Source organism: Callorhinchus milii, unplaced genomic scaffold (assembly GCF_018977255.1).
Source record: "Callorhinchus milii isolate IMCB2004 unplaced genomic scaffold, IMCB_Cmil_1.0 Scaffold2, whole genome shotgun sequence".
Taxonomy (NCBI): domain Eukaryota; kingdom Metazoa; phylum Chordata; class Chondrichthyes; order Chimaeriformes; family Callorhinchidae; genus Callorhinchus; species Callorhinchus milii.
Genome location: NW_024704743.1, coordinates 119998292 through 120025181, shown reverse-complemented (window position 1 = coordinate 120025181; position 26890 = coordinate 119998292). Strand labels below are relative to the sequence as shown.

General features: G+C 42.6%; 1 protein-coding gene across 2 annotated transcripts; it reads left to right on the top strand.

The window, feature by feature from the left end:
- The first annotated feature begins 12032 nt into the window (after positions 1-12032).
- Positions 12033-25186, top strand: osr2 (odd-skipped related transciption factor 2). 2 transcript variants are annotated; one of them, XM_042332041.1, is made up of 4 exons: positions 12033-12103; positions 21942-22669; positions 24040-24139; positions 24973-25186. In XM_042332041.1, exons 2-4 carry the CDS (start codon positions 22023-22025, stop codon positions 25045-25047), a joined length of 822 nt encoding a protein of 273 aa, XP_042187975.1. In that variant the 5' UTR covers positions 12033-12103; positions 21942-22022; the 3' UTR covers positions 25048-25186. The 2 variants fall into 2 exon arrangements, with proteins under 2 accessions (XP_042187975.1, XP_042187974.1); XM_042332040.1 differs by having other exon boundaries at positions 24891-25186.
- Positions 25187-26890: the final 1704 nt, after the last annotated feature.

Below are 26890 nucleotides of genomic sequence, written 5' to 3'. Positions count from 1 at the left end.
GAAATGATAATATGTCATGCTAACAGTTCAGAAATTTTGTGTTTCCTGTTTTGTACCATAGTACTTGTAAGAGTGGTATAAGAAGAGTCTGATTTGAAAAACAAACATTGGGAGAATGAATTCCTAACATAATAGTAAAAATAATAATCCTTGCATTTGATATAGCGCCTTATCATATCTTCGAGACATCTCAAAGCGCTTCACAGAATATACTGTAAAGTGAATTGACTGTATATTTTGGACACAAGACACATTTTGGACACATAAGGACACAAGAGGGATTATGATGACTGAATGGGAGTTGTATCGGTCTAACAAGTATCTCTAGGATACAGAATCTTTCCATCTCGGGATCTGTCTTACTCTGGGTTTCGCTCACAAAATACACAGTCATTTCACTTTACAATATATTCTGTGAAGGATTTTCAGATGTCTCAATGATGTGATAAGGCGCTATATCAAATGCAAGGATTATTATTATTATTTTGTATTTCATTATTGTAATCCAATTATTGGTAGCATTCACTTGCATAGTATTTAAAGTTTGTGAATGGGGTGAAGTTGCAAAGCCTTTGCATTTTGGGAAGTTGACTTATTTCAAATTCAACTGAAGTGTTTGTTGAGTTAAGAAAAAAACAGGACTTCTTAATGCAATGATCAATATTTTCAATCCACGTTATTGGACAGTCTGTAGAATGTTCACACTTGTAAATTCCCGTAACTGTAAATTATAATAATAATAATCCTTGTATTTGATATAGCGTCTTACCACATCATTGAAACATCTCAAAGCGCTTCACAGAATATATTGTGAAGTGAATTAACTGTACATTTTGTTGGTGAAAAGTTTAGCTTTGAATTCAGTAAACATTGCCGGATTAGGTAATATGGTATTTTGACATGTTGGTGTGTTTTTCTTTCAGAAAAGATGAGAGTAGGGTCAGCAAGTTAGGTGGTTTGATGTGTTATGGCTGCCCTCTAAGCTTGTAGTAAATTCCTGCGAACAGAAGGTTTTACTGTGTGGTTTGGAAGAATGTCGATCTCACTGAGGTCTTACATGAAATGCACTTATGTGCTTGCTGAGAGGTTTGTCAGTGTCTACTGCACAGTTTGTAAATTTCTACTAGCGCTGTTTATATAATCTGGTATGGATACTTTTAATGCAACCACCCAGCTGTCTTTGTGGTTAGACTCCGATGCAAGTTTCCATCGCCCAATTGAACAACCTAGATACTATACTGCCTTCAGTATTCTCTTCCCCATTTTCTGTTGGAATGCTCATTTGCTCCCCTTAACATAGGTCAGAGTTGAAGGAGATTGATTGTAGGTTAAGGAAAGTGGGGAAACAGTTTCTACGTGTGCCACAACCAGTCGTTTGCCCCAGTGGATGAGCAATGGCATATTTGGTTCTGTTGCTTTGGGGTCCCCAAGGCTTAGCTGTTGCCAACCTGCACCTAATACTTTCCGGAATTAGGTAAGTGGGATGTGTCCCTCCAGGGAGAGAGAGGGAGCGCATTCCATTCCAACAATTTATCTCTGGGATTTCCATGTGTAGGTGGAATACATGGAAATCACAGCTTGTTTGAAGACTCTTAAGCATGGTGATGGGTTTTTGCATGTGTCAGACCAAAAAAAAAATTGCTTTCTTCCCATCATTTGTTCCTAATTATTCTTGCCTGCTCTTTGTGTTATTATTTTTTTCCATCTTCCCATTCTCTCTCCCACCCTCCAATTATTTATCTTGTTCTAAATGGTGCATGTAATAATGTTTTAATTGTCTGCCAGTGTTGGTGAGTACACTCTGCTTCTTATCCACGTGTGCTTCATTACTTTGTTCTGTTTCTTTGTGACATGGATGAAAGCGCTTGCTGCTATGTTGTCCAGCTTTCTGTGTGTGGGGGTGTTCTGTATTGGCCTGCATCTTCTATTTTGGCAAGTTTCCTTATTGCACACTAGCAGTAAGTAGGAACCCGGTCGTTCGTCAATTGACGGGGATGATAACCCCTCCGAAAAAAAGTTTGAGTCATTCAATCCATGACCGTGGGACACTGCTGCGAGTAATTGGCTGCTGCATTTCACCCACAGTCAATCCACTTTACAATATATTCCTTGAAGCACTTTGAGACGCCGTGAAGACGTGATAAAGAGCTATATCAAATGCAAGAATTATTATTATTATTATTATCACCGGCGCTCTGGATCCCTCTAATACAGTGCAGTATTTGATATCAGTTTTAGTCCACTTGACTGTGTCCCTGTTTTTTTTGTGTGTGTGTCTTTGTTTTTTTTTCCTTTTCATCTCATTTCAACTCGTGTCCTTATTTTGTTCTGGTCAAATATTTACCTTGACATCTTATTGCCATACAGATGGCATGCCTTGCCCGCCTTGTTATTTATGTTTTCTGGTTTCCAAATTCCTAGTGTACGCGTGTTGTTCATTTGATGGTTATGGTACGGTCCTCATTTGCTTTTGTGCCCTCAGGTAAATCATGCTTGGAATGTTTTCTCTAGTGTTCCCAACTGTGTTCTATGTCTAGGTCAAATTGTCAATTTGTCTCCGTTATTCATCTAAACTGATTTATGTATTGCCGTTGTGTGCCTGTGTGTGTTTCTCTCTTGTGACCCATGTTGTCTCCTGTTCGATTGCACATTCTCTCTGGAAGATTTGTTTTCGGTGGCAGTACGATGTTTCTGCCGGTGATGCAATGCATCATGTTTGGAGTTTATTTCTGCAAAATGAAATGGATCAACCATTTAGATTTTCAGTTATAAAAAAAATTTGGTCATTCAATCCACGACTGTTTGTGGGATATAGCTGTGTACAATTGGCTGCCATGATTCACGCACAAATACAGTCGATTCACTTTACAATATATTCTGTGAAGCGCTTTGAGACATCTCACCTACATCTCACTGACGTGATAAGGCGCTATATCAATACAAGGAACTAGGGCGCTATCAATAAAAATGACATAAATAAAATTAGTCAAAACATGTAATGATATATTTTTTAGTAGCATTCAATCTTTTGACACAAGGATATGACTAACAGAAGCTTGCAGGTGAAAAAGAAAAATATTGGTCTCTGAACAAGGTGTGGAATAGTAAACCGATTTAATATTTTTGTTTAAGAAAAAATTCACAAATATTCATACTTAAGGTTTTAGTTTATAATTGAAACTGATTGTAAATGCAATTCGATGAAACCCTGTCAAAACTGGTTTAATATTTTCCCCCCATAATAATATTCTCTACAGTTTACAGCCGGTTCCTAGCTTTTCCTGGTAATAAAAATCCTTGCATTTCATATATCGCCTTATTACGTCTTCAAGACATCTCAAAGCACTTCACAGAATATACTGTAAAGTGAATTGACTGTATTATGTAGGAGAAACGTGGCAACCAATTGCTCATAGCAGTGTCCCACATTCAGTCATGAATTGAGTTGACCGAATTCGTCTTATCATTTTTTAAAAAATTTGGTAAGAAAAGAAAAAAAAATTCCAAAGGGTTCAAAGTAAATGCGACTCCCTTCTCCTCTCCCCTCATTTTGATCCATCGCACAAATTATCATTGTGCTAATATTAAATGGAATGAATACACAACAGTTCTTGAAAGCCAAACTCAGACAGGCTGTCAGCGTGCATGAGAATGGAGCATGTGGTACTGATAAAGCCTTTGCTGTAATAATTCAAGGGTGATAAGAGGAGAATGGAAAATGATGATGTTTTAATAAAACTGGTTGTTTTGTGATGTGCCGGTTCGTGAGGGAGATGACATAATTCAAAATTATCTTGAGCCACCAATTTTTGTTTGCCAGATCCATTGGGAATTGCACATCTGGGATCAAATAGCAGTGCTTGGATTACCCCAAACTACACGTTTTTGCGCATAATTTGAGGGGAGGGACAAAGGAGTGATTTTTGATTTTTTTAATAATAATAATAATAACCCTTGCATTTGATAGAGCGCCTTATCACGTAGTTTGAACCAAGTTTCGAGCTGCCCACGTTTAGTGCTGCGACCGAACGGGTCGTGATTCAAGCACGTAATTCCAGGTGAGTTAAGCAATAATAATAATCCTTGCCTTTGTTATAGCGCCTTATCGTGGCTTCGAGACGTCTCAAAGCGCTTCACAGAATACACCGTAAAGCGAATTGACTATATATATTCTGTAGGCGAAACGCGGCAGCCAATTGCGCACAGGATTGAGCGACCAGATTTTTAATAAAATTTGCACGGATTATTAGCCCAAGAAAGTAATGTCAATTAAAGCATCTTCCTAACACCTCCAAATTATATAGGGAGCCCATGGTATACATGTGTGATACAGCCAACATGCCAATCTTGAAGGGTCAAGTGAACATACACACACACACACACATATACATACACACAATACCTATAACCTGACCATCTCTTGAAATTATAACACACAATTTTCTGCCCACATTTTTTCTCCCCTCTCTTTTGAAACATGTGCTTGGTCTTTCACATCGGGTGTTGGTGGCAACGTGAGCCTTTTTATTCATTTAACACGAAAGGTGCAAAGGATATATTTAACCCCCGCGTGTGTTGTGCAGTATTTAAGTGTCTGCGTTTCAGACTTAACACACCCAATAGCTGCTGTTAAGTCAAAGAGAGTCTGAGAAGCAATCGCACGCTGTTCGCCTGGAATTAAATACCGATTATTTCATATTAAGATGGGATTTTCCGGACGGTATCGAAAACCTGGTATCAAAGTCGGTGCTGCAATTGCGATTCGGTGACATTTCCTGATTATTATTATTTTTTGGGGGCAAAAAATAATTCAATCATAATTTGGACTCACATAATTACATTTTTTGGACTCACATCATTTACTCACAAATTGCAGGCACATAACACTGGGGTTTTATTCCCCCCCCACACACACACATTTATATATAATATATATATACATAATAGATATATAACGCATCACAGGTACAGAACCGCAAAAAGGCAAAATATATAATTGTCCAGAAAGATCCTGTCAGTGCGATCGCCTCTCACATCAATCACCAGTTGGTCGTCTGCAGATGCATTTGGGTTTCAAACCAGAACACAGATCAGTTCAGAACAGCCTCTCAGCTCAGCTCCTCATATTTCGTTGTTGGTCTTTTTTTTTTGCTTTCCCCCCTCCCCACACAATCTGCTGACATCTTCTGATCTGGTCCTGATCCCCCAAACGTTGAACCAGATCCCAAGCTTTGGTTTGTTTGCAACCGTTTTGCTCTCACGCACTCCCTTAAGGAAGGAACACGGGATAAATAAATAATAAGGGGCTGTGGATGAGTCGGGTCTTCTTTCCACAATTTGATGCGCAAAAGTCCCAGTGAAAAGTGAATGAAATTCGTTGCTCCCGTGTTTGGTTAAATCGGGTTTGAACGTGTCGTTGACACCACACTCACGATCCGCCTAATGGGAATAATATAACGCTCAGAATGTGATTGGAATTAAATGCAATTATCCACATTATAGTTATAATCTAACGTTGGGCTCGAGTTACATCTGTGCAAACACTTGGCACAATCTGTTGACTGTGCAACGAAATAACGTTGATTTTCAGGCTGCAGTTTAACCTTTCAGTCTGTGGGGTTTTATTTATTTTTTAAGAAAATCCCATTGTATCGGAATAAAAGCGCCACCCTATGAATTCGATAATTGTGCGATTATTATTGTGCATTGAAATGAATTGTTTTTTCCTAACGTTTAAGGGTTGAATGGAAACACATCTGTCTAAAGTAACCTGATTTTTTTTTAACAGTGTGTGTGTGTGTGTGTGTGTGTGTGTGTGTGTGTCTCAGCGACCAAAGGGGCGACGACAGCAATGAGTAGCAATCATCCTGTTCACCATCAAACTATATTATTATTATTATAAAGTCCTGAGCGAAATTTCGGGGATTAAAAAAAAAAGCAGTTTTATTTCTAATATCTCGTGCAGGTTTCGTTCTGTTTTAAATTTGATCCGCATATTTGCCCATTTAAGTCATTGATTTGCTTAATATGGCCCGCATTAGCCGCTGGAAAATAATAGTTTAGTGCGCTTTTTAGCAACTGATTTCTCCTCTGCAGTGAGTGCTCTTTGGTCCAAATCGGTCCGCTTCAGGCGCAGTGCCGCACGTTGACCGCCGGGCGGCGCCACAGTCCACCAACCCCTTCCCAACGCATTGGTGCGAGTTAACGCACCACCACCACACAACAGAACCTGTCACTGCTTCCCAGAGCCTCCAGTGTTTTCTCTAATCCCCACCACCCACCAAATCACTCCCCCAAAATCCACGACCAACAAACAAACAAACGCCAATACGGTTAATGCGAGCAATTCCGTTGTTGTTGTTTTTTTTTTTGGTGCTGTTGCAGATTCCTGGAAGGATTTTGCTGTTCTTTTTTTTAAAAAAAAACGCGTTGGTTGCTTTTAATATGGATTTTTTTTTTTTGGGGGGGGGTTAATTTGCCCCAGTTGTAACCGAGCGAGATAAAAAGTCTGCGTTGGACGTTGTATAATCGTTCACGTACGAAATACGGTCACAACACTCTGCATTCATTCCGATATAAAGTTGTGAGACGTCAAATGCAAGAATTCTGAGATTGTCCCAATTGGTCTCTGTGTTGGTTTGTTTCACAGTTGTTAAGAGGCACACACAGGCTAATAAAATATACAAAGGAGAAAAAAAAGGAGGGGGGGGGGAACACAAGGAAAATAGCAGCTGAACATTTTTTTGGGGGTATTGAACTTGGCTGTCCAACCCAAACGTGAATTTCCTCTGTGTGCTTTACCAATTAAAATGAAAATAACCCGATTACAAATAAAAATGCAATACCTTACTAAAACAAGCCATTCAATCATGTTCAGTTGGCTTTTATAAAATGTACGGTGACCACAGAAATACTGTAGTGGTTGTAGATCACACTCAGAACTGGAAATTGTTGTGTGTGTATATAATATATAGTATGTATATATAAAGCTATATATTATTTCTTTGAATACCTAATTCCTTCTTTGCTTTGCTTTCTCGAGTGTTCGGTTTATTCTTGGACTAAAAATTAGTTCACCCTCTGTTTGCAGCCCTTTGCTTTCAAAATAATAATAATAATAATATTAAAAATAACAATAACGCTTTGCATTGGTTACAGCGCCTTATCGTGACTTTAGACGTCTCTGAGCGCTTCACAGAATACACTGTAAAGCGAAATCGGTGGCGAAATAGCAACACACTGAATCGTGTCATTTTCTACTGTTTCTGGGAAAGGCAAATCAGTTGGATTTGTTGACATACAACACATTAAGACACACACACACACACACACACACACACACGCGCACCGACGACTAACAACTGGTCTATTATTAGGAATTTCTTCACAGATCCCAAATGCCCTTCGGTCCTGAATGAATTATACACGAATTTATTTTTCTCTCTCTCTCTCTCTCTCTCTCTCCAGCGGTTGAAAATTGCGTCTGTCTGAGAAAAGGCAGAGAAACAGAGAGAGAGAGAGAGAGAGATAGATTTGTCTGTTTTATACTGAATTTTTCACCCGCAGATTTTGCACGTTGGAAACTAAGGTGGAAGGGAGCGACGTGAGTCAAGGAAATAGGCACAACTGAGCACTTATGGCAACCAAATCGTGACTGCGAATGTATATCGCGATAAATTGCCATCCAGCAGCAAAGTCAAGCAAAAATTTTTTTTTTAAAATCGCCCTTTTCGACGACCAGGCGTTTCTTTTTTCTCGTTTGTAACACTCGTCCACCGAGTTGCATTTGGGGTGGGTTTGCAATTGTACCTTTATTTAGCATTGCATCTTGCAGAACGGTTGGCAATTGATTCCCCCCCCCCCCCCCAAAAAAAAAACCCCATGTGCGTTAGCAAATGTATTATCCCATTTTTCTGACACATGAGGAAACCCATCCCATGCACAAGGCTTCTTCTGCGTTCAAGCAACAAAAAAAAAACCACAGCGGCGAAAGAAGGATTAAACCGTTTCCAATGAAGTCGCAAATTCTGATAGTTTCAGGTCTTCTTTCTTAACACGAATTATACTTTGCAGCCAAGAGTCCTTTTTATTGGGACCCCCTTTTCCGTCGCAAAACGCACAGGTAATTCGCTTTGCAGTGAAGCGCTTTGAAGCGATAAGGTCCGCAATATCAAACGCAGGGAATTTTTTTTTAATATATATTCACAGTTAATATTATGACCGTTTCCACCTCTTTCCCATTCAATCGACATTGTCCATTTCCCATCGCACTTCCCACCGTCCACTATTCTGAAGGAATTGGGTGTTCAAAGGAATAATTAGTTTGGAATAAGATTTCAGGTGCGACTTTCTGTATATATATATATACAAAAACAAATAAGGAATAAGTTCTATAAGGAAAGCGACTCAAATTAATCTTATTCGATTATTGTTAGCTATTTATGAACCTGTTTGGCTCTCTCTCTCACACTCTGGTGCTTTGGGAGGATGTGATTGTGTGGCTATTTATACCCTAAAGTCTGCGGAAGTTATTGTAAATTCCCTCTGTGTGTATTTGTGGTGTAAACGTTATAAAACGACAACGGGTCTTCCTCGTTTTTGGTGAGTGAAGTTCAGCATTTTTCTGACGAAAATAAAAAAAAATTCCGTTTGGGTGACTTGTCAGGTGAAGATATTTCACAGGGATCGCTAACAGATTACAGTACATATTATTGTCATATCTCTGGTTTTCTCAAACTATTTATTTGTGTTGTGGTGTTTCCCCCCCCCACTTCCTCCGCAGACTTGTTGTTCAGACATATTTTCCTCCTACGAGTAAACTATAATCACATTAATAATAATTCTAGAAAGAAGATGCGCACCAAAGTTCAATGAAAAGATGAGAGGATTGTCAATTTGCAAAGTAAATTGTTGTTGGGACGCATCATAGCAAAGTAACGCAGAGATACAACCGTGTGGACATAATAATAATCTTTGCATTCGACAGAGCACCTTATCACGTTGTCAAAGCCCCTTCACTGAACAGATTGCAAAGCGAATTGCCTGTGTAATTTTGTGGGCGAAACGTGTAAATCATCCGCAAAGAGGTGCGCCTCAAAAAATGCACAGTCGAGTCCACTTCACAATGTATTCGGCGAAGGGCTTTGGGACGTCTCAACGACGCGATAAGGCGCTAAACTGCATCCAATGCAAGGATGACCGTGTTAAACTCAGCCCAGCTCAGTGCACGTCTGTGGTTTGCACGTCAGTGATATATATATATATATATATATATATATATTTCTGGCTAATTTAGGCATTTTTTTCACCAGATTGTGTGTGTGGTTAAAAGTTCCAGACTTTAAAAGGACTTTGCAGTATTGCACGCGTCGGGTTTCGAAATAACTTGGACCTGAACTTGACAAATTGACCTTTGGACCAATGTGAGTCGAGGTTTTTTTTCTGCAATATTGTTGGGAATGCACCTTACACTCCAGACATTATCCTTCCACACTCCCTCTCTCTCTTTCCCTCTTTCTCTCTCTCTCTCTCTCTCTCTCTCGGTTCCTCGACACGAATTCCAGACTTCACTGCTTTTAAACAAAAAATAAATCGTGCAAAAACACACCTCCGAATAAAAGTTAGGATCATTTTTGTTTTAAAAAAAAACCTTGTACCGCCGCCCTGGGAATTGCAAGTTATTTTCTTTTGACTGACTGACTACTTTCGCAAACAGGGACGGATATCTCTGAGCAGAGTAGAATAGAATAGAATAAAATAAAACAAAACAAAATAAAATAAAATAAAATAAAATAAAATAAAATAAAATAAAATAAAATAAAATAAAACAAAACAAAACAAAAATTAAACAAAACAAAACAAAACAAAACAAAACAAAACAAAACAAAACAAAACAAAGGACGTTTGGAACTATCACCATTTCCGAAATGCTCGTTTGTATGTCACATTTAGTCAGTCCCGGAAAAGCGGTGTTCAAATCCGCTGAATGTGCAATTAATTGATCCTTTTTTTAAAAAGAACGTCGTCTTTGCTAATCTGTTAAATATTAGCAGTATTTTTTAAAAAATATTAGCAGTATTTTTTTTAAATATTAGCAGTATTTTTTCTCAATATTTTTTTCACACAACAATCTGGTGTGTGTGTGTGTGTGTGTGTGTGCAGTGTGACAAGAGTTAGCAATACAGAGGCAATGCTTCCAGGTACCTGGAATCAGCAAATCCCCTGGACCTGATATCCTTCAAAGTAATTTAACAATAAAAGGCAGAAGGGAACACGCCCACTTGAAAGATAGAGAGATTTATTTTTCCCCCTCACGTAGCATTGTGAGTTACTCATATCACACACACACACACACTCATATGCCTATTCCAGGAAACATCCTTTTTGCATACTTTCCACCTCTTGTTTTTTTTCGAAAAAGTGTATTTTTTTCGGGGGGTATTTCTGCAGCATTACTCGCCCCCCTCCCTTTTTTTTTGGGGGGGGGGGGGGGGGGGAGAGGGCGGGCAATTGCGTGGCGTTAGATTTTTAATGTGACTTTTGTGCTAGTTTGTTCACCTTTGCAACACCTTAAAACTCTTTGCAAGTTTTTATCTAAAAGTTTTTGCAAGTGGCTGTTTGTTTGTTACGCGGCGCTTCTCTGCAGCCAAGTCCACCGCAGCAAATTGCATCGATGTGTACAACATATATAAATATGTCTATGGTATACAAAACGCATTCGTGTGCTCCATTGCTGAAGGGGCGGTGGGATATATATATATATCTGAGAGAGAGAGAGAGAGAGAGAGAGATTATAGCCATTTGCATTTGGGGGCAGACAGTGACCCCGTTTCCCCAGTTTATTTTAGAAAAAAAATTGCTGATTTTCTACCGGCGTTCAATGAAACTTGCATTAATGGACATTAATCGACTCGGGGACTCTGTTATAAATATATATATATATATATATATATATCAGGTTTGCACACAAGGCAACCAACCTCTCGATTTCTTTCACTGCGATCTGCGTTGGGGACAGCAAATATTGGTGATGCCTTTCATCACATCTGTGTCTCTCCCCCGTCCATCCCTTAACACCCACTCACCCCCACCCACCCACCCACCCACCTCTTATGTAGACCAGGGCTCGTTTTCAATCAACCTTTATAATAGAGAGATAATATATATATGTGTGTGTGTGTGTGTATAAAACTCAGTAGAATTTGCACTCTGTATTGACCAGAGACAGACTGAGAGAGAGAGAGAGAGAGAGAGGGAGTGGGGGGGGGGGGTGGGCGAGTGGTGGGGGAGTGGGTGGGATGGGGGTGGGATGGGGGTTGGGAGAAAAGATCCGCTGTCCCTTTAAGGACGTGTTGCCATCCAAACAGAAGTAAACACATTACTGAGACATTGAACCCGTGTCAGTGATCACTGCTGGAGCCAGTCCCCCCCCCCCGCCCCCGCCCCCCGCCCCCCCCCCCCCCCCCCGGTGCCGGTGCGCAGGCGTGTTCCTGCCCCCTTCAGGTTTGCAGTGAAAACGTGATGGAGCCGGAGACCGAGTCCAGAGTGAAACCGGAGTGCAGGAGAGCAAACCCTCAGCACCAGCCCCCACCACAGCCTGGATCCCGGGCTGTGTAACCTCCACACAGCCTCCGATCGCCTCTCCCTCCCTCCCCCTTATATATATATATATATAGAGAGAGAGAGAGAGAGAGAGAGATATATTTCTGCACATTTCAAGCCTGCAACCCCCCCCCCCCCCCCCCTCCCCTCCACTTGACGCAGTATGTAGTGAGGACAAGTTGGAGAACTTTTTTTTTTAACTGATCGCTTCGTGGATTGTTCGTTGCCTTTTTTTTCTCCTCCTCCTCCTCCTCCTCCTCTGACAACTGTGGATTAAATCATTATACGGTTTCTCTCTTCTTCATCTACACCACCACCCCCCCCCTCCCCACCCCCACCCCCCCTCTCCCTCTCCCTCTCCCTCCCTCTCTCCCTCCCTCCCTTCCTTCCTTCCTTCCTTCCTTCCCTCCCTCCACACCCCCCCAACCCCCCTTTAACAGTTGCCCCCTCCACTGAATTGAAGCATTTGGACAATTGGGGAGAAATTCATCGTTTCAAACGGGTAAGGATTTTGCTTTGGTTATGTGTGTGTGTATATATATATATGTGTGTGTGTGTGTGTGTGTCTGTGATCAAAACTAACCCATCGGTGCCAAACAACTGTGCAGCAACTTGAAGAGAGGTCGCAGGATAAATTACTTGGAGAGAGTGGAGTGTTTGATTCGGATCAAGGCAGCGAGACACAGAGAGAGAGAGACTCTGCCCTTGTCTGTCAGGGTGGGCAAAACAAGGGGGAAGGGGTGGGGGTGGGTGGGGGGGGGGGGGTCTTACTTTTAATCCCAAAGCTGAAAATAAATGTAATTGCACGTCCATTTGTCGAGATGTGTTTTTCTTTTTAATAAGGCTCTGTGCGCTAACTGTGTGAGTGTGTGTGAGGGAGAGACACACACACACAGAGGGAGACACACACACACACACAGAGGGAGACACACACACACACACACACACCACAGGGAGAGAGAGAGACAGAGAGAGAGACAGAAAGAGAGACACACACAGAGAGAGAGAGAGAGAGAAAGACAGAAAGAGAGACACACATACACACATACAGGGAGAGAGAGAGAGAGAGAGAGAGAGAGAGAGAGAAAGAGACACACACACAGAGGGAGAGATACAGGGAGAGAGGGAGGAGAGAGGTATTTATTTACACTGTGAAGCGATGGGGTTCGTGTCACTGGTCCCGGACAGGTACAGGGACTCCGAGCGGCACAGTCCAGTTAACGATACCTCAGTACCTGCCCTCGCGCCCCAATACACAACTTGCAAATCAAATGTCCAAAGCACTTTAACGCTGACTAATTCAGTTCGCAGTCCTGGCGAGGCCCCCGCCTTTCGTGTGTGTGTGTGGGGGGTGTGTGTGTGTGGGGGGGGGGGGGTGTGTGTGTGTGTGTGTGGGGGGGGGGGGGGGTGTTGTGTGTGTGTGTGGGGGGGGTGTTGTGTGTGTGGGTGTGTGTGGGGGGGGCTGTGTATGTGTGGGGGTGTGGTTGTGGTGTGTGGGGGGGTTGTGTGTGTGGGGTGTGTGTGTGTGTGTGGGTGTGTGTGTTGGGGGGGGATGTGGTGTGTGTGTGTGGGTGTGTGTGGGGGGGTGTGGGGGGGTGTGGGGGGGTGTGGGGGGGTGTGTGTGTGTGTGAGAGAGGTTTCTGCAGAGAGAAGAGTTTTGGCCCAAAATAATAGGAAATGGGGAAAGCGCTTTCGTTACTGTAACTCGACCATCGCATGAGCAGAAGCGACCCTTTGCTTTGCCCAACAGACTGAGATACCCCCCCCCCCCCAACACACACACCCCCCACCCCATGTACTGTATAGCACTGGCGATCAGATGGGAGTCAGGAAGAGACATCTGGAGGCCGACATAACCTTTGCACATCTCAAAGTAACGTGAGCAAAATCCGCAGACACACACATACACACACACACCCTCCCTCTGTTTTTCCTCTCGCTTGTACAGCCCACCCAATACTGTGTCCCTTTTGGTTGTTAAACCACCCCCCCCCCCACAGCGCCCCCCCCCCTCCCCCAGCCCCCAACCCCTCAAATGTAACACTTTATATATGATCAAATTCAACTTTTTTCTTTAAATCGTTCAAAGTCAGAGCATTCCTCGCCTTTGCATTTCTATCAGGTCGTGGGGAGAGCGACACGTTCCCGATCTGACCTTCCCCCCCCCCCCCCCTAAAAAAAAATACCGATAATGCATTCAAAATAAACCTTACAAACAGCCACCCATCCCGTGGAGGGGTCGCGTTAATCCAAACGCATTGCCCCCGATTGGGTGCAAACCCGAGAGAGCTGCAGTTGAGAAAGGAATTGGGGAAAATTGGTTTGTAAATGTATTCTCTCTCCTCTCTCCTATTTGCAGCTGTTTCCTTCTCATCCCCTGGAGTTTCTTTTCTCTCTCTCTCTCTCTCTCTCTCTCTCCCTCTCTCCCTCCCTCCCACACTCTCTCTCTCTCTCTCTCTTTCTCTCTCCCTCTCTCCCTCCCTCCCACACTCTCTCTCTCTCTCTCTCTCTTTCTGGATTCCCACTTGTTTTTAATCGAAGAGCATATTTCTGAAATTATTTACGCCTGGGGTTGGGAGTGGGGTGGGGAGTGGGGTTGGGAGTGGGGTGGGGAGTGGGGTGGGGAGTGGGGTGGGGAGTGGGGTGGGGAGTGGAGTGGGGTTGGGAGTGGGGTGGGGAGTGGGGTGGGGAGTGGTGGTGGGGAGGGGGGGGGGTGTCCTTGCAAAGCTTAGTGGTGACAGAGTCCATGGGAACTGGGGTTGTCTTGGCTCGGAATTGCAGTCGCTCTTGTAACTCACTCACTCGGGGTCGGGGTTATTGCATATTGACTGGCAGGCGGGAGGGGAGAGAAGGCAAACGCCAGGTGACCCCACACGTTGTCTGATTTTTTTTATATATATATTATTATAATAACAAAAAAGCCCAAAGAGCTGAAACTACACACAGCCCGAATACACTGCAAAGTGCAGTGAAACGCCTCTTACTTTTTGGGGGGAGCGAAGCGCAGGAGACAATTTGCGCACAGCGGCGACCCCCCCCCCCCACCTCCCCCGTCCCCCCAACAGCCATGGAGTGAGGGACCAGTTTTATTTGGGGGATTTGTTGGTCGGGACACCAGAAGAGAGAGAGAGAGAGAAACTCCCTTCTCTTTCCAAATAGCGCTATGGGATCTTTAACGAAGAGCTAAAAGGACATTGATCATCATCTACAATCTAAAGGGCATTACTGCCACCGCTGTCATTATTATTATTATTATCATCATCATCATTATTATTATTATTATTTTCCAAACAATAACTCAGTGAGTACACACGGTCAGAGAGGTTATGAACTCGGTGAGACTGGAGTTGTCAGGGTCTGTGTCAATGTGTATGAGTGGTCCAACCTCCATTCATAAAATATCCTAATGTTTAGCCCTGATCCGCATTTCCCTCCATATAAATGTGTATTATTTACGCATATAAAATAGATACCGTACATATAACATCTCAAAAGGCCTTTTATTAGTTGATTTGAACGCGTTGCGAGGACCGCAGCAGCTCCTGCACGACACTGACCGGTTATCCGCCAGAGCCCGTTGCACGACCATCGACCGACACAGTCGCCAGTGTGAATTTCCACGTCGGGCGATGGTTGTGAACTCTCGTGGTTTCGGGTCAATCGGCAAAACTTCGTAACAGAAATAATTTTTTTTTTTTGGGGGGGGAAAAAAAAAGATATTTTTTCTCTGCATTATTTTTTTTTTGCTGCGTTTTTTTTTCTTAAACCGAGTCGGTGATTTTTTTTGGTGTGTGCGCTCTCCCTTTTGATCTCGTTTCTTTTTGTCTCTCTCTCTCTCTCTCTCTTCCTTTGCGTGTCCTGCAATGTTTCTCGACGAGATGAGATGGAAGGCATTCCTCCAGATAGAGAGAGTGTAGGGTCTGGGAAACGATATTGGGGGCAAAGAGGTGCCTTCTGGATTTGGGGGGAAGAGAGAGAAAAAGAAAATCATTGAACAGAGAGACAGACACACACACACAGAGAGAGAGAGAGAGAGAGAGAAAGATCTCATCCGACACATTGGATGAAGTTGAGAATAGTTTAGTTAATTCCCGTGGGCTCAGCACTTAACTGCAAACCGGGAAAAGATTAATTGGGATTTTTTAATTTATTTTTTTTTGGAGGGGGGAGAGAGTGAATTCTCGCTGTTATAAATGAGATCCACTCGGCTCTACGTGCAAAGGAGTTAAGGGTAGACTTATTAGGGCCCATTTAACCCGGGATAGAGTCTGGTTCACCGTTTCACAGCTGTTCTGAGGATTGCACACTCACTCACACTCACACACACATTCACTCACTCACACAGATACACACACTATTTTTTCCCCACACATAGGAGAGAGAGAGAGAGAGAGAGAAAAAGATCTCACGTTGATATAAAACACTGGAGTACATACTTTTCGATCTCGTCTCTGTTTTTTTTCTGGGAGGGGGGGGATTTTTTTTATCATCACGAAAAAAGTCTGGAATAAATCAAACCCTTTTGACGTTTTGTCGTTGCTTTTTTTTTGTGGCTGTTTCGAGGCCCTAATTCACGTTTCGCTTTGCGAACTGAACCGCGCAAAATCCAGACAGAGATCGAGAGGCGTTTTGGGGCAGTCGGATGGGTCAGGACTGGGGGTGGGGGTGGGGGGGGGGTGGGGGGGGGGTGTTCAGACAGTCCCATTGGCATCAGAAATGCCATCACAGGGAAAAAGGAAACGCAAAATAAAAACACTAACGAATTTCAAATGACACGATCTGTTCAGATCTAACATAATGTTTAATAATAATAATAATAATCATTGCATTTGATATAACGCCTCATCAGGTCTTCGGGGCTGTCCCGAAGCGATTCACGGAATATGTTGCAGTGAATTGACTGTATATTTCTGGGACGAAATTATCCAAATTGTGTGTTTTTTTAATTTAACGGTACGCAGTTATAAATAAAAGGACATCTCTCCGAGTAAAGCAATTTGTTTCGGGGGGGGGGGGGGGGGGGGGGGGGAGGTGTTCATTTGGGTTACATTTTGCCTATCCTGTTCATAAATGTGGGATATGGGACGTTGTGTAGGTGTTTGCATTTTAAATCTGGTTTGAAATCTAAATATTGGATCAGCGAGTGAGCGAGTGAGTGAGTGAGTGTGTGAGTGTGAGTGAGTGTTGGAATCGCTGTGTGAATGAATAAATAAAAATATTTATTGCGTTAAGAGAGTCAGGCGTTAGTCCACTCTGTTTAAGACAAGTTGTGGTTGTGTTACTCAGTCGTGTTAAGAGGAGTTGGCTGGAAAATCTGATCAACAACACCTCTGTGTAGTCAACAATCACTCTCTTATACGAGTTCCTTGTGTGTTTCTTTTTTTGGGGGGGAGATGAGATTTTTTTCCTGATCCCCACACAATAATCATCATAATTAATAATAATCCTTACATTCGTTGGAGCGCGTTTCACATCGGGAGGACATCCCCAAAGCGCTTCACTTCGCAGAACACGTTTTTTTGTGAAAAAACTACAACCATCGACTGACTGTGTATTTTGTGAGCAAATGTGGCAGTCAATTTGCTGACCATCAATGTCCCACAAATTGACCAATTGACCATTTTTTATCCGGGTGGGAGGGGGGGGATTGTCAGCCAAATATAAAATGGATTAAGATTGAAACCAAAAAAAAAAGCTAAATCTTTATTATTTATTGCAACCAAAGATTAAATGAAATGGATAACATTTGCTCCTCTGAGCTGTCGTCTTTGCAGAGTCAGTTTTTTTTAAAAAAAGGACCTTAATGTTAAGCTATTTTTGCGGGAGTCTTACAGAGCTTTCCCTGCGCCTCTGAATGACTTTGGGGTGGGGGGGTGGGGGGGGGTCTATGTGTTGGTTAGTTTGCGCTTTAACGTGAGATATGTTGCCCACATGAGAGAGAGAGACTGTGTGTGTGTGTGTGTGTGAATGTGTCTGTGTGGAGGCTCTGGAGTGAGAGAGACACGAGTCGGTGGGAAAGTCTCTCTCTCTCCCTCTCTCTCTCTCTTTCTCTACAGATTTTTTTTAAAAAAAAACCTCCAGTTTCGCTTCGTTGCTTTTGCAATGGAAGGGAAAAAGCCGCTGACAGTCACACACCTCTCAATAACTCCAGGGATCCTTTTTATTAACCTCCGAAAGCTCTTCTCACAGCGCACAAAAAAAAAACACAATTCACAGTGTCATTTTGTGTGTCAATTTGCAAGGATCTCTCTCTCTCTCTCTCTCTCTCTCTCTCTCTCTCTCTCTCTCTTTCTTTCTCTCTCTCTCTTTCTCTCCCGTACCTTTCCAGCTATCACACGACTCTGTCTGTCTCATCAATTTGAGACCTTACCCTCTGCAGTGCAGCTCCTGTGCGCATCTTTCGGAGGAAAGTACACCCACAAATAAAGACGCAAATCATTTACAAACGGATGGAGAGGTTCAAACGGAACCAAGTGTTTCACGTTTGCTTTCAAAAAAGGGAAGTCGTTTGACCTGTCAGCCACGTGCAAAGCCTCACATTGCGACCAAAACCCCTTTTGTCGATTTAATAATAATTATAATAATCCTCGCGTCCGATACAGCGCCTTATCGCGTTGTCGAGGCGTCTCAAAAGATTGGACTGATATTGGTCTGTTCCGAGGTCTGTTCGCCCCACAGCAACAAGGTACTCAAATGGAATATATCGCATGTGTTTTTTTCTTAAAAAAAGGTTTTTGTTTCTTAATTTCTGCTCCGTGTGATGTGGTTGAACCGGATTTTTAAAGGTAGGACTGGTTAAATGCAATTGAGATTTTCCTTTAAGGGGTGGTGGTGGGTGGTGGGTGGGGGGTGGGATGTGATGGTGTCAATGAAAGAGTGTAATAGGTGCTTGCAAAGTGAATTACCAGGTGCTGGGGGTTGGTGGGGGGGTGGTGTTGGGATTTGATAAGCACAATTAATCGTTTGGGTTGAGGGTATCTCTGGAGAACTGAACGCTTTTAACAGGGAGATGTAATCAGACAGAGGGACTTGACTTGTCAACCCCATTCTTCCAGGTCAGTGCAAGGGAATTCGGCCTTGGCTTGGGGTGGGTGATCTGATTTCTTGCAAGGAAATAATCTCCACCACAACACCCCCCACCACCCCCACCCCCACCCAACTAGGGATTAAAACAAAGACTGAACACATCTAAATAACAGCATTTGAAGATCAAGCAGAAAGGGAGAGAGAGAGAGAGAGAGAGAGAATAAATATATATATATAGATAGATAGATGAATGCATCTTAAGGTTTATCATACTCGTTGCTATTAGGTGATGATCGTGGAAAAGATTGTAATACTTCTGCTTTTTTGGAGGGGGGTGGGACACGCACTCACACACACACTGTCTTTCTCGTGTTGCACCCACCACTTCCAATTTGGGGTGTCTTTATTTGGCAGTAACTGGTAGATATAAACGTTGGGGGGGGGGGGGGGGGGGTTGCAGGGGTTTAGTTAGCAAGCTCGAAGGACCCAGGAGGAATAAATAGATGCAAAGCAAACGCCCACAGACCAAACGAGAAACATATCCCCCCCCCCCACCCCCCCACCCCCCAAAAAAAGTTTAATTTCCAAAACACTGACAAACCCTGGCAGTTCAGTGCAGGTAATAATATTCGCCACCAGAACAATCCTTACTTTTGGTACATAGTGCCTTTCAAAAGAGGAGGAGAGATAAATAAATTAGTGAATGTGTGTGTGTGTGTGTGTGTGAGAGTGTGAGAGTGTGAGAGGAATTATTATTCAATAAACCCAACAGTGCAAGACCTTTTTTTTTCTCTCCAGAAAATATCAGTCATCCTGTTAACGCTCTCTCTCTCTCTCTCTTTTTTTTGTGGGGGTGTGGGATGGAAGGAAAAAAGAATATATTTTTTTTGTTTCGTTTTTGCTGTGCTCCCTCGCCCGAGAAACCTGATGGCTTTACCGAGCGAACCCAGACAGAGACTTTATTCGAAGCAGATTTTGGAGCCACTGTTTTGTGGCTGAGAATCGACGACGGGAATCGATGCCCTTTAAGCCCTGCGATTGAAGGCGAGAAGTTCAGTTGCAATCCGAGACAGGACCCCCTTCCCCTCTCGAGTGGCGTGTGCTGTTTGCAAGATGTTTTGTTAGTACGGGTGGAAAAGACCCGAGTGAGTGAGTGAATGAGTGAGTGAGTGAGTGAGACTCTCTCTGTCGCTGTTTTTCTTTCGTAAAAAGCTTTCACATACGAACCCGAATGCAATGGGGACGAGACAAACGCACTGTTATATTTAACTTTTCTTTTAAGTTGGTTGTTTCCCACGGCGTGGAGGAGACCCAAATATCCCTCTCCGGTGTCTTTAATGGTCCCACCAATAAGGATATGTGTACATATATATTAAATCTTCAGCTAAAACATCAGCATTAAAAAAAAAGCACAGTTTTTAAGAGAGGTTTTGGAGAGGATAGAGTGGAACATGTTGTATTTGAGATGTCTTCTTGCCTCTCTCTCTCTCTCTCTCTCTCCTCCAGCCTTTCAATTCTCTTGATAGACGAGATTGTTCTTGTAAGAAGAAAAAAATAACCAGTTCAGCTTTCTCTCTCCCCACCACCACCCCCCCCCCCCAACCCCCCAGTTTCCCCCCAAAGTTTCGCCCATAAAGATACACAGTCAGTTAATTCGCTTCACAACGCTGTATACATTTGACGCGATGAGGCGCTCTATCCAATGCAAAATTATGATTCTTATTAACCATAAAATGACATTATAAAACCCTCCTCCATTTGTCACAGACCCCTTCCAAACCCTTCTCTTCTCCTGGAGAGGAAAAAATATACTCTGGTCTTTGAGAGAGAGAGAGAGAGAGAGAGATGCACTATCCTGTGCCCTGGGGGGGGGGGGGGCATCTTACACATCCTTAAGTGAGTGAGAGATTTGTGGTCATTCGTGTGTTTTCAAACACAGACACAAGATATATATATGTGTAATATATATAATAATCCTTCCATTTAATGATAGCGCCTGATCACGCCGTTGAGACGTCTCAAAGCGCTTCACAGGGTATACAGTAAAGTGAATTGGATGAAAGATTACAACTTGAGGTTTTTTTTTGCAAAGAGAGGTGTTATAACGCCATGTGTAAGGTTAGATTTAGGTGATGTGCGCCAAGCAGACAGACCTGGGAGGGTGGAGGGAGGGTATCTGTGTGTGTGTGGGGGTGGGCTTTTATTTTCCTCTCTGCATTTCCAAAGGGTTCGGATTTATTTGTGTTTTTCGCGTGTTTATTGACTGTTTGGAACAGCTCGTAAAGTTAAAGTGGTGAGCCATTAAATCTCCTCCTCATTTAAAAGCTCTTTGCATTGCATTGCCCTTGTGGGTTTGACGCAGTGACTTGTGCACAGGCTCGAAAAACAACCAAACTGCTCAGCCTCACTGTTTTTTTGTGTGAAAGTGATATTTTTTTTGTGTGCACACACACACACACACACAAAAAAAAGTCAAAGTCAGTTTAAAACGTGTGACAATTTTAAGGGTGGTGTGTGGGGAGTGCAATATTGGTTGCTGCATTATAGCAACCATACATATACACATATATATATATTGTATTTTGTTTTTTTGAACGTAGAAACGCCTCCTGTTGTAAAAGCAAGTCTGGGGGGGTGGGGGGGGCTTTGTTTTAAGGTTACATGACACGATTATTTTACCATCAAAGTGGAAACCAACCAATCAGAATTTTACAGCCCAAAAAGAGGCCATTAGGCCCACTGTATCCCTTTAAGTTTTATTCGTGCCCCCCCACCCCATGTGTTTTCCTCCCACCCCCCTCCCATATCCTCTGAGCGAAAAGGTTGTGGGTTCAAGCCCCGCATCGAACTTGAAATCGTATAATCTAAGCTGACCCTCCGATGCAGTGTTGGGGTTGCGTTGTACTGTACAGAGATGCTGTCCTTCAAATTGAGCCCAGGTCCTGTCTACCTGTTCAGGTGGATGTTAAAGATCCCGTGACACCGTTTGAAAAGAGAAGGGAATTTCTCTCTCCCGGTGTCCCGAACAAAATTAGTCTCTCGCTTCAAGACTGTTTGTGGGACACTGCTCTGCATAACTGCCTACCGCGTTTCGCCCACAAAATACAGACAATTCACTTTACAATATATCCTGTGAAGTGCATTGAGACGTCTCAACGACGTGATAAGGTGTAATTTCAAGTGCAAGGATTATTACTATTATTATGATTATAATATATGGTGATGTGAGGATGCAAGAAATATTTGCCTCTTTAACAGGCCAAAATGATACGGTTTCAAAAATGGTAATTTCTCTTTTTTGGGGTTGTTTTCAGGCACCAGCTTTAGAATTCAGGACTGACTTCTCTGGTGACGGACGCCCGGATTGTGATCTCAACGGTGATCGGCGGACGGAAATGGGAAGCAAGACGTTGCCAGCCCCGATCCCCCTGCACCCTCCCCTCCAACTGACCAACTACTCCTTCCTGCAGGCCGTCAACACCTTCCCCTCGGCTGTGGACCAGCTTCAGGGCTTGTACGGACTGAGCACAGTGCAGACCATGCACATGAACCAGTGGACACTGGGCTACCCGCACGTGCACGGCATCGCCAGGTCCACCTTCACCGAGATGGCAGCCGCCCAGGGCTTCATGGACGGGAGATTTCCCTTCCCCGCTCTGCCCTTCGCCGCCCACGTCTTCCACCCCAAGCAGGCCCACGTGGTACCTTCCCTCCAGAAGGAGCGACCTCGCTTCGACTTCGCCAACCTGGCACTGGCGGCCACGCAGGAGGACCCGCCCAAGGCCACAGACTTTGCCAAGCTGAGCCCGGGCGTAGGGGGCGCTCACGCCGAGGTCAGCAAACTGTCCCCCGACAGGAAACCTTCCAGGGGGAGGCTGCCCTCCAAGACCAAAAAGGAATTCATCTGCAAGTTCTGCGGCAGGCATTTTACTAAATCTTACAACCTGCTCATACACGAGAGGACTCACACAGACGAGCGGCCCTACACCTGCGACATTTGTCACAAAGCATTTAGGAGACAAGACCATCTGAGGGACCACAGGTTTGTAGCCTTTCTCTCCTCCATCTCCCACTACACCCAGAAATATACATAAAGATATGTACACACACACATATATATATACATACACATGCACGCAAGAACAAATGTATACATACAAACCTGCACACACATATATACAAACCTATACACACAAAAATATATACACACATACACACAAATATATGATGCACACAAACAAAATTACACACACAAACATACTCACACAGACACACGCACATGAAAACGAAAAAACAAGAAAACTTTAGCACCAACAGAAGAAAGCAACTCAGGATTTTTATTAGCACATTGTGCATGGAAACATCTCAAAGCGAAGGGCTAAGGTTAATTGAATGTGACCCATTAGTCGCACACATTGTGCCACTAAGTCGGGAATGGTCAGGAGATGCATATCTGGGTCCTCAAAACACCTGTTGCAAAATCACATTCCATGGTTTTGTTCACGTGTGCAATGCTAGCACAGTCTGTATTTCTATCAGAGGAAAGTGGAGCTGGACTCTGAAGGGAAGCACATTGGTTAGGTTGGGGGGAGTGCAGATTTGAAGGGGAGGGAACTGTGCTCACGGTTTGAGGAACCCACTGATTTATTTGGTTATCATCGTTGTCGTTTGTTGAAACTCCTAATGCGAAAATGCCGTGAAGCAGTATTCCACTCACTGAACAATCAGAACATTTTTTGGTGCTCACTCGTGGGCGATAAGTCGTAAAGAAAGAGAAATATATATATTGGTGAGCCAGGGGTCTATATAGGCAAAGATTGTAAGAAGCTCATCAGAATATGAACGATTTATCCACTCTTATGAGATGATGTCACCTCCCCCTCCCTCTCAAAATCCAGCTATGACCTTGAAGCTTTGACTGCAATTGTTATTGTAATTGTCCATTGGATGGGGAACGCGGGGCAATTGTTTAAATTATATTTAAAAAATAGTGCATCTGGTGGTGAAATAGACTACCTGTCCTACAGACATGGTGGGAGTATATAGATGTGTGTGGGGGGGGAAGAATTCTCTGTATGCAACAGAGCTTATGTGTGTCCATCTGTGTGTGTGCCATGTGTGTGTGTGTGTGTGTGTGTGAAGGTGATAAGGGGGTGTAGTGGCACTTCGCTGACTGAAGGGGGCGCTGTGTCAGCGCCTGCAACGCGGCTCTGATCCGCCTCGAGTCTCTGCAGTGGTCAGAGGGGGAACTGCACAGGTTTCAATGCACTGACAGTGAAGCCCAACCACTGGTCAGCAATGACTGCAACACCACCCTGAGCCATGTGCAGATTAACTGGACCATGTGTGTGTGTGTGTGTGTGTGTGTTGTGTGGACGTGTGATGAAGATTTACCTTTCTGTCCATCTGTAGGTATATTCATTCCAAAGAGAAACCTTTCAAATGCCAAGAATGTGGGAAAGGATTCTGTCAGTCCAGAACTTTAGCTGTTCACAAAACGTTACACATGCAGGTAAGATCAGTATTTTAACCTTTAGTAAAAGATATGTAATATATATATCTATTAAGTAACACTCATTTAATTGGTGAGCATCCTGGGATCTGATTGCATTTAGTGATGATGATAATGATTATTACTATAGCATTAAATGGTTATTATACTTATTATTATTATGGCAGTAAATGTTATGATGCGGCCAATATTTTGTATTATATATAATCAGTTATATATAACCAATATTGCAATATTATACATAACCAATATTGCCTAAAATGGTTATTATGCTTATTATTATTATGGATTAAATGTTATGGCGAGGCCACTATTTTTGGAGGAGCTTTGCATCAAATTTAAAATTGCGTTTCCACTAAAGTTGTTCATAATTAACCAAACATTGTGACCCATCTCGTATCTTCTGTGTATTATCTCCTGGGCAGGAGAATCTTGGTGGCGACATTGCTAAAATAACCACACTTGGGAATGCATTTCATTTTATTTCTTTAATAATAATAATAATAATAATTCTTGCATTTGATATAGTGCCTTATCATGTGGTTTAGACGTCTCAAAGCACTTCACAGGATATATTATAAGTGAATTGACTGTGTATTTTGTGTGTGGGGGGGAAAAGAAAACAACATTGTATTGTTCTGGTGTAAAATACAGTTTTGAGAGAGAGGGGAAAGGGGGTGGGGTGGGGGGGATAGGAGATTACTCTAAATTAAAAAAGGATTAATCCTTTGCTTGCTTCAAATCTAAACAGGAATCTCCTCACAAATGTCCCACGTGTGGAAGAACCTTTAATCAAAGAAGTAACCTGAAAACTCACCTTCTTACCCATACAGACATCAAGCCTTACAACTGCGAGCTGTGTGGCAAAGTGTTCCGGCGTAACTGCGACCTTCGGAGGCACAGTCTGACTCACACTCCCCGGGCAGAGTACTGAGACTCCCCCACCGCACGTCAAAGCCACTCCGCCTTACTTGAATTTGCTGTGAATAATCTGTACGATATACACACATACACACACACACACACACACAAACACACTATTACAACCCCCCCCCCGCCCCCCACCCCAATAAAACAAGAAACTTTTTTTTAAATGTTTTGGTCAGCCGAGTGTCTGACACATGCGGAAACCCATCACCGTGCTTAAGAGTTTCCAAGCCAAGCTGAGATTTCCATGCCTCCTACCTACGCATGGAAATTCCTGGGATAGATTGTTGAAAGAGAACTGTACAGACAATAGCAATAATCGCGTAATTCAATTTTTATATATATATATATATGTGTGTGTATATATATATATTCATGTTCCAAAGCTTTTGAGACTCTTGTAAATAAAATGACTTGTTTTTTATTTGTCATACTTCAAATGCAAAATGAGCTGGAAACTTGGAAACGTGAAAATAACGTGTATTTTTCGAAACAAATAAATGCGTTTTACCATTTTTTGTGTGTGTATTTCTTTTTTTCTCTCTTCCCCCACACCAGCCACCCTCCCCCCTCCCACACCTCTAAATAAATTTGTGGAGCTGCTTTTTTTGGAATGAAGAAAGTAAACGCACAAACAAAAGATAAAGGACATTTCTGAAAATATCAAGATTCTGCATCAAGACACGCTTTGAAATTACTGAGCAGAGCAATGATATGGGGATAGGTGTGTCAGTACTTTGGTGTCTGTTTCTCTTATCCTGATGTCTCGCTACTAGAGTTTGTTGTACCTTATCTTTGAGTGTTTTCCTGATTGCAATTTAAATGTATCCCATGGGATTGAAATATATAATATTGCGTATGTAATATTGCGTATGTGCATAAACATTCCTACTGTGTAATTATACTTTGAGATTGTGTGGAGTTGCAATGATAATAATAATATAACAATCCTTACATTTGATATAGCGACTTTTCAAGTCGTTGAGATGTCTCAAAGCGCTTCATAGAATATACTGTAAAATGAATTAATTGACTGTATATTTGTGGGCAAACCCCACACAAAAGATATTGTTATTAAATACTTGTTATTAAATACCTTTTAATACCAAAAAAAAGTTAAGCGTGAGGTTTAGCCGACACCTTCTGACTTCTGTTATCATCTGACAGGCTGACATGCAAATCGCAATGTGTCCTTTTCGTATATATTTTATATATATATGTATAAATAAATAACTGGGTATAAAGTTACTGGTTCCAAAAAAATACACAACTCATTTGCTTTACAAGATAGCGAGTATGTCATAAAGTAAATAAACTTGGGCAATCACACCGTGTCTGGGTGTACATCACTTCCTCCCGGCCCCTCTCTTTCTTGGTTACAATCCTTGAATTTGATATAGCGCCTTATCACGTCATTTGAGATGTCTCAAAGCACTTCACAGAATATACTGTAAACAGCAGCAACAACGACTTACATTTGTATTGTGCCTTTCACATCAGGAGGACCTCCCAAGGCATATTGTAAGGTGAATTGACTGTGTATTTTGTGGCTGGAAACAACCTACAATTCTGACACCTGTGAACAATTGCCCGGCTCTACATTTTTTATGATTACATTTTGACTCCGCTAGAGTTGAAAACCAAGTCAATCTGATTGCCACAGACACGAAACAGCACATTTCACACATGTTCAGTTCTCAAAGAAAATCCCTTTCCCAAAATATATATATATATATAAATAAATACCAATTACTTTCACAATCATCCTTTTAATAATAATCATTGCATTTGATACAACGCCTTATCACGTGCCAAAACATTTCA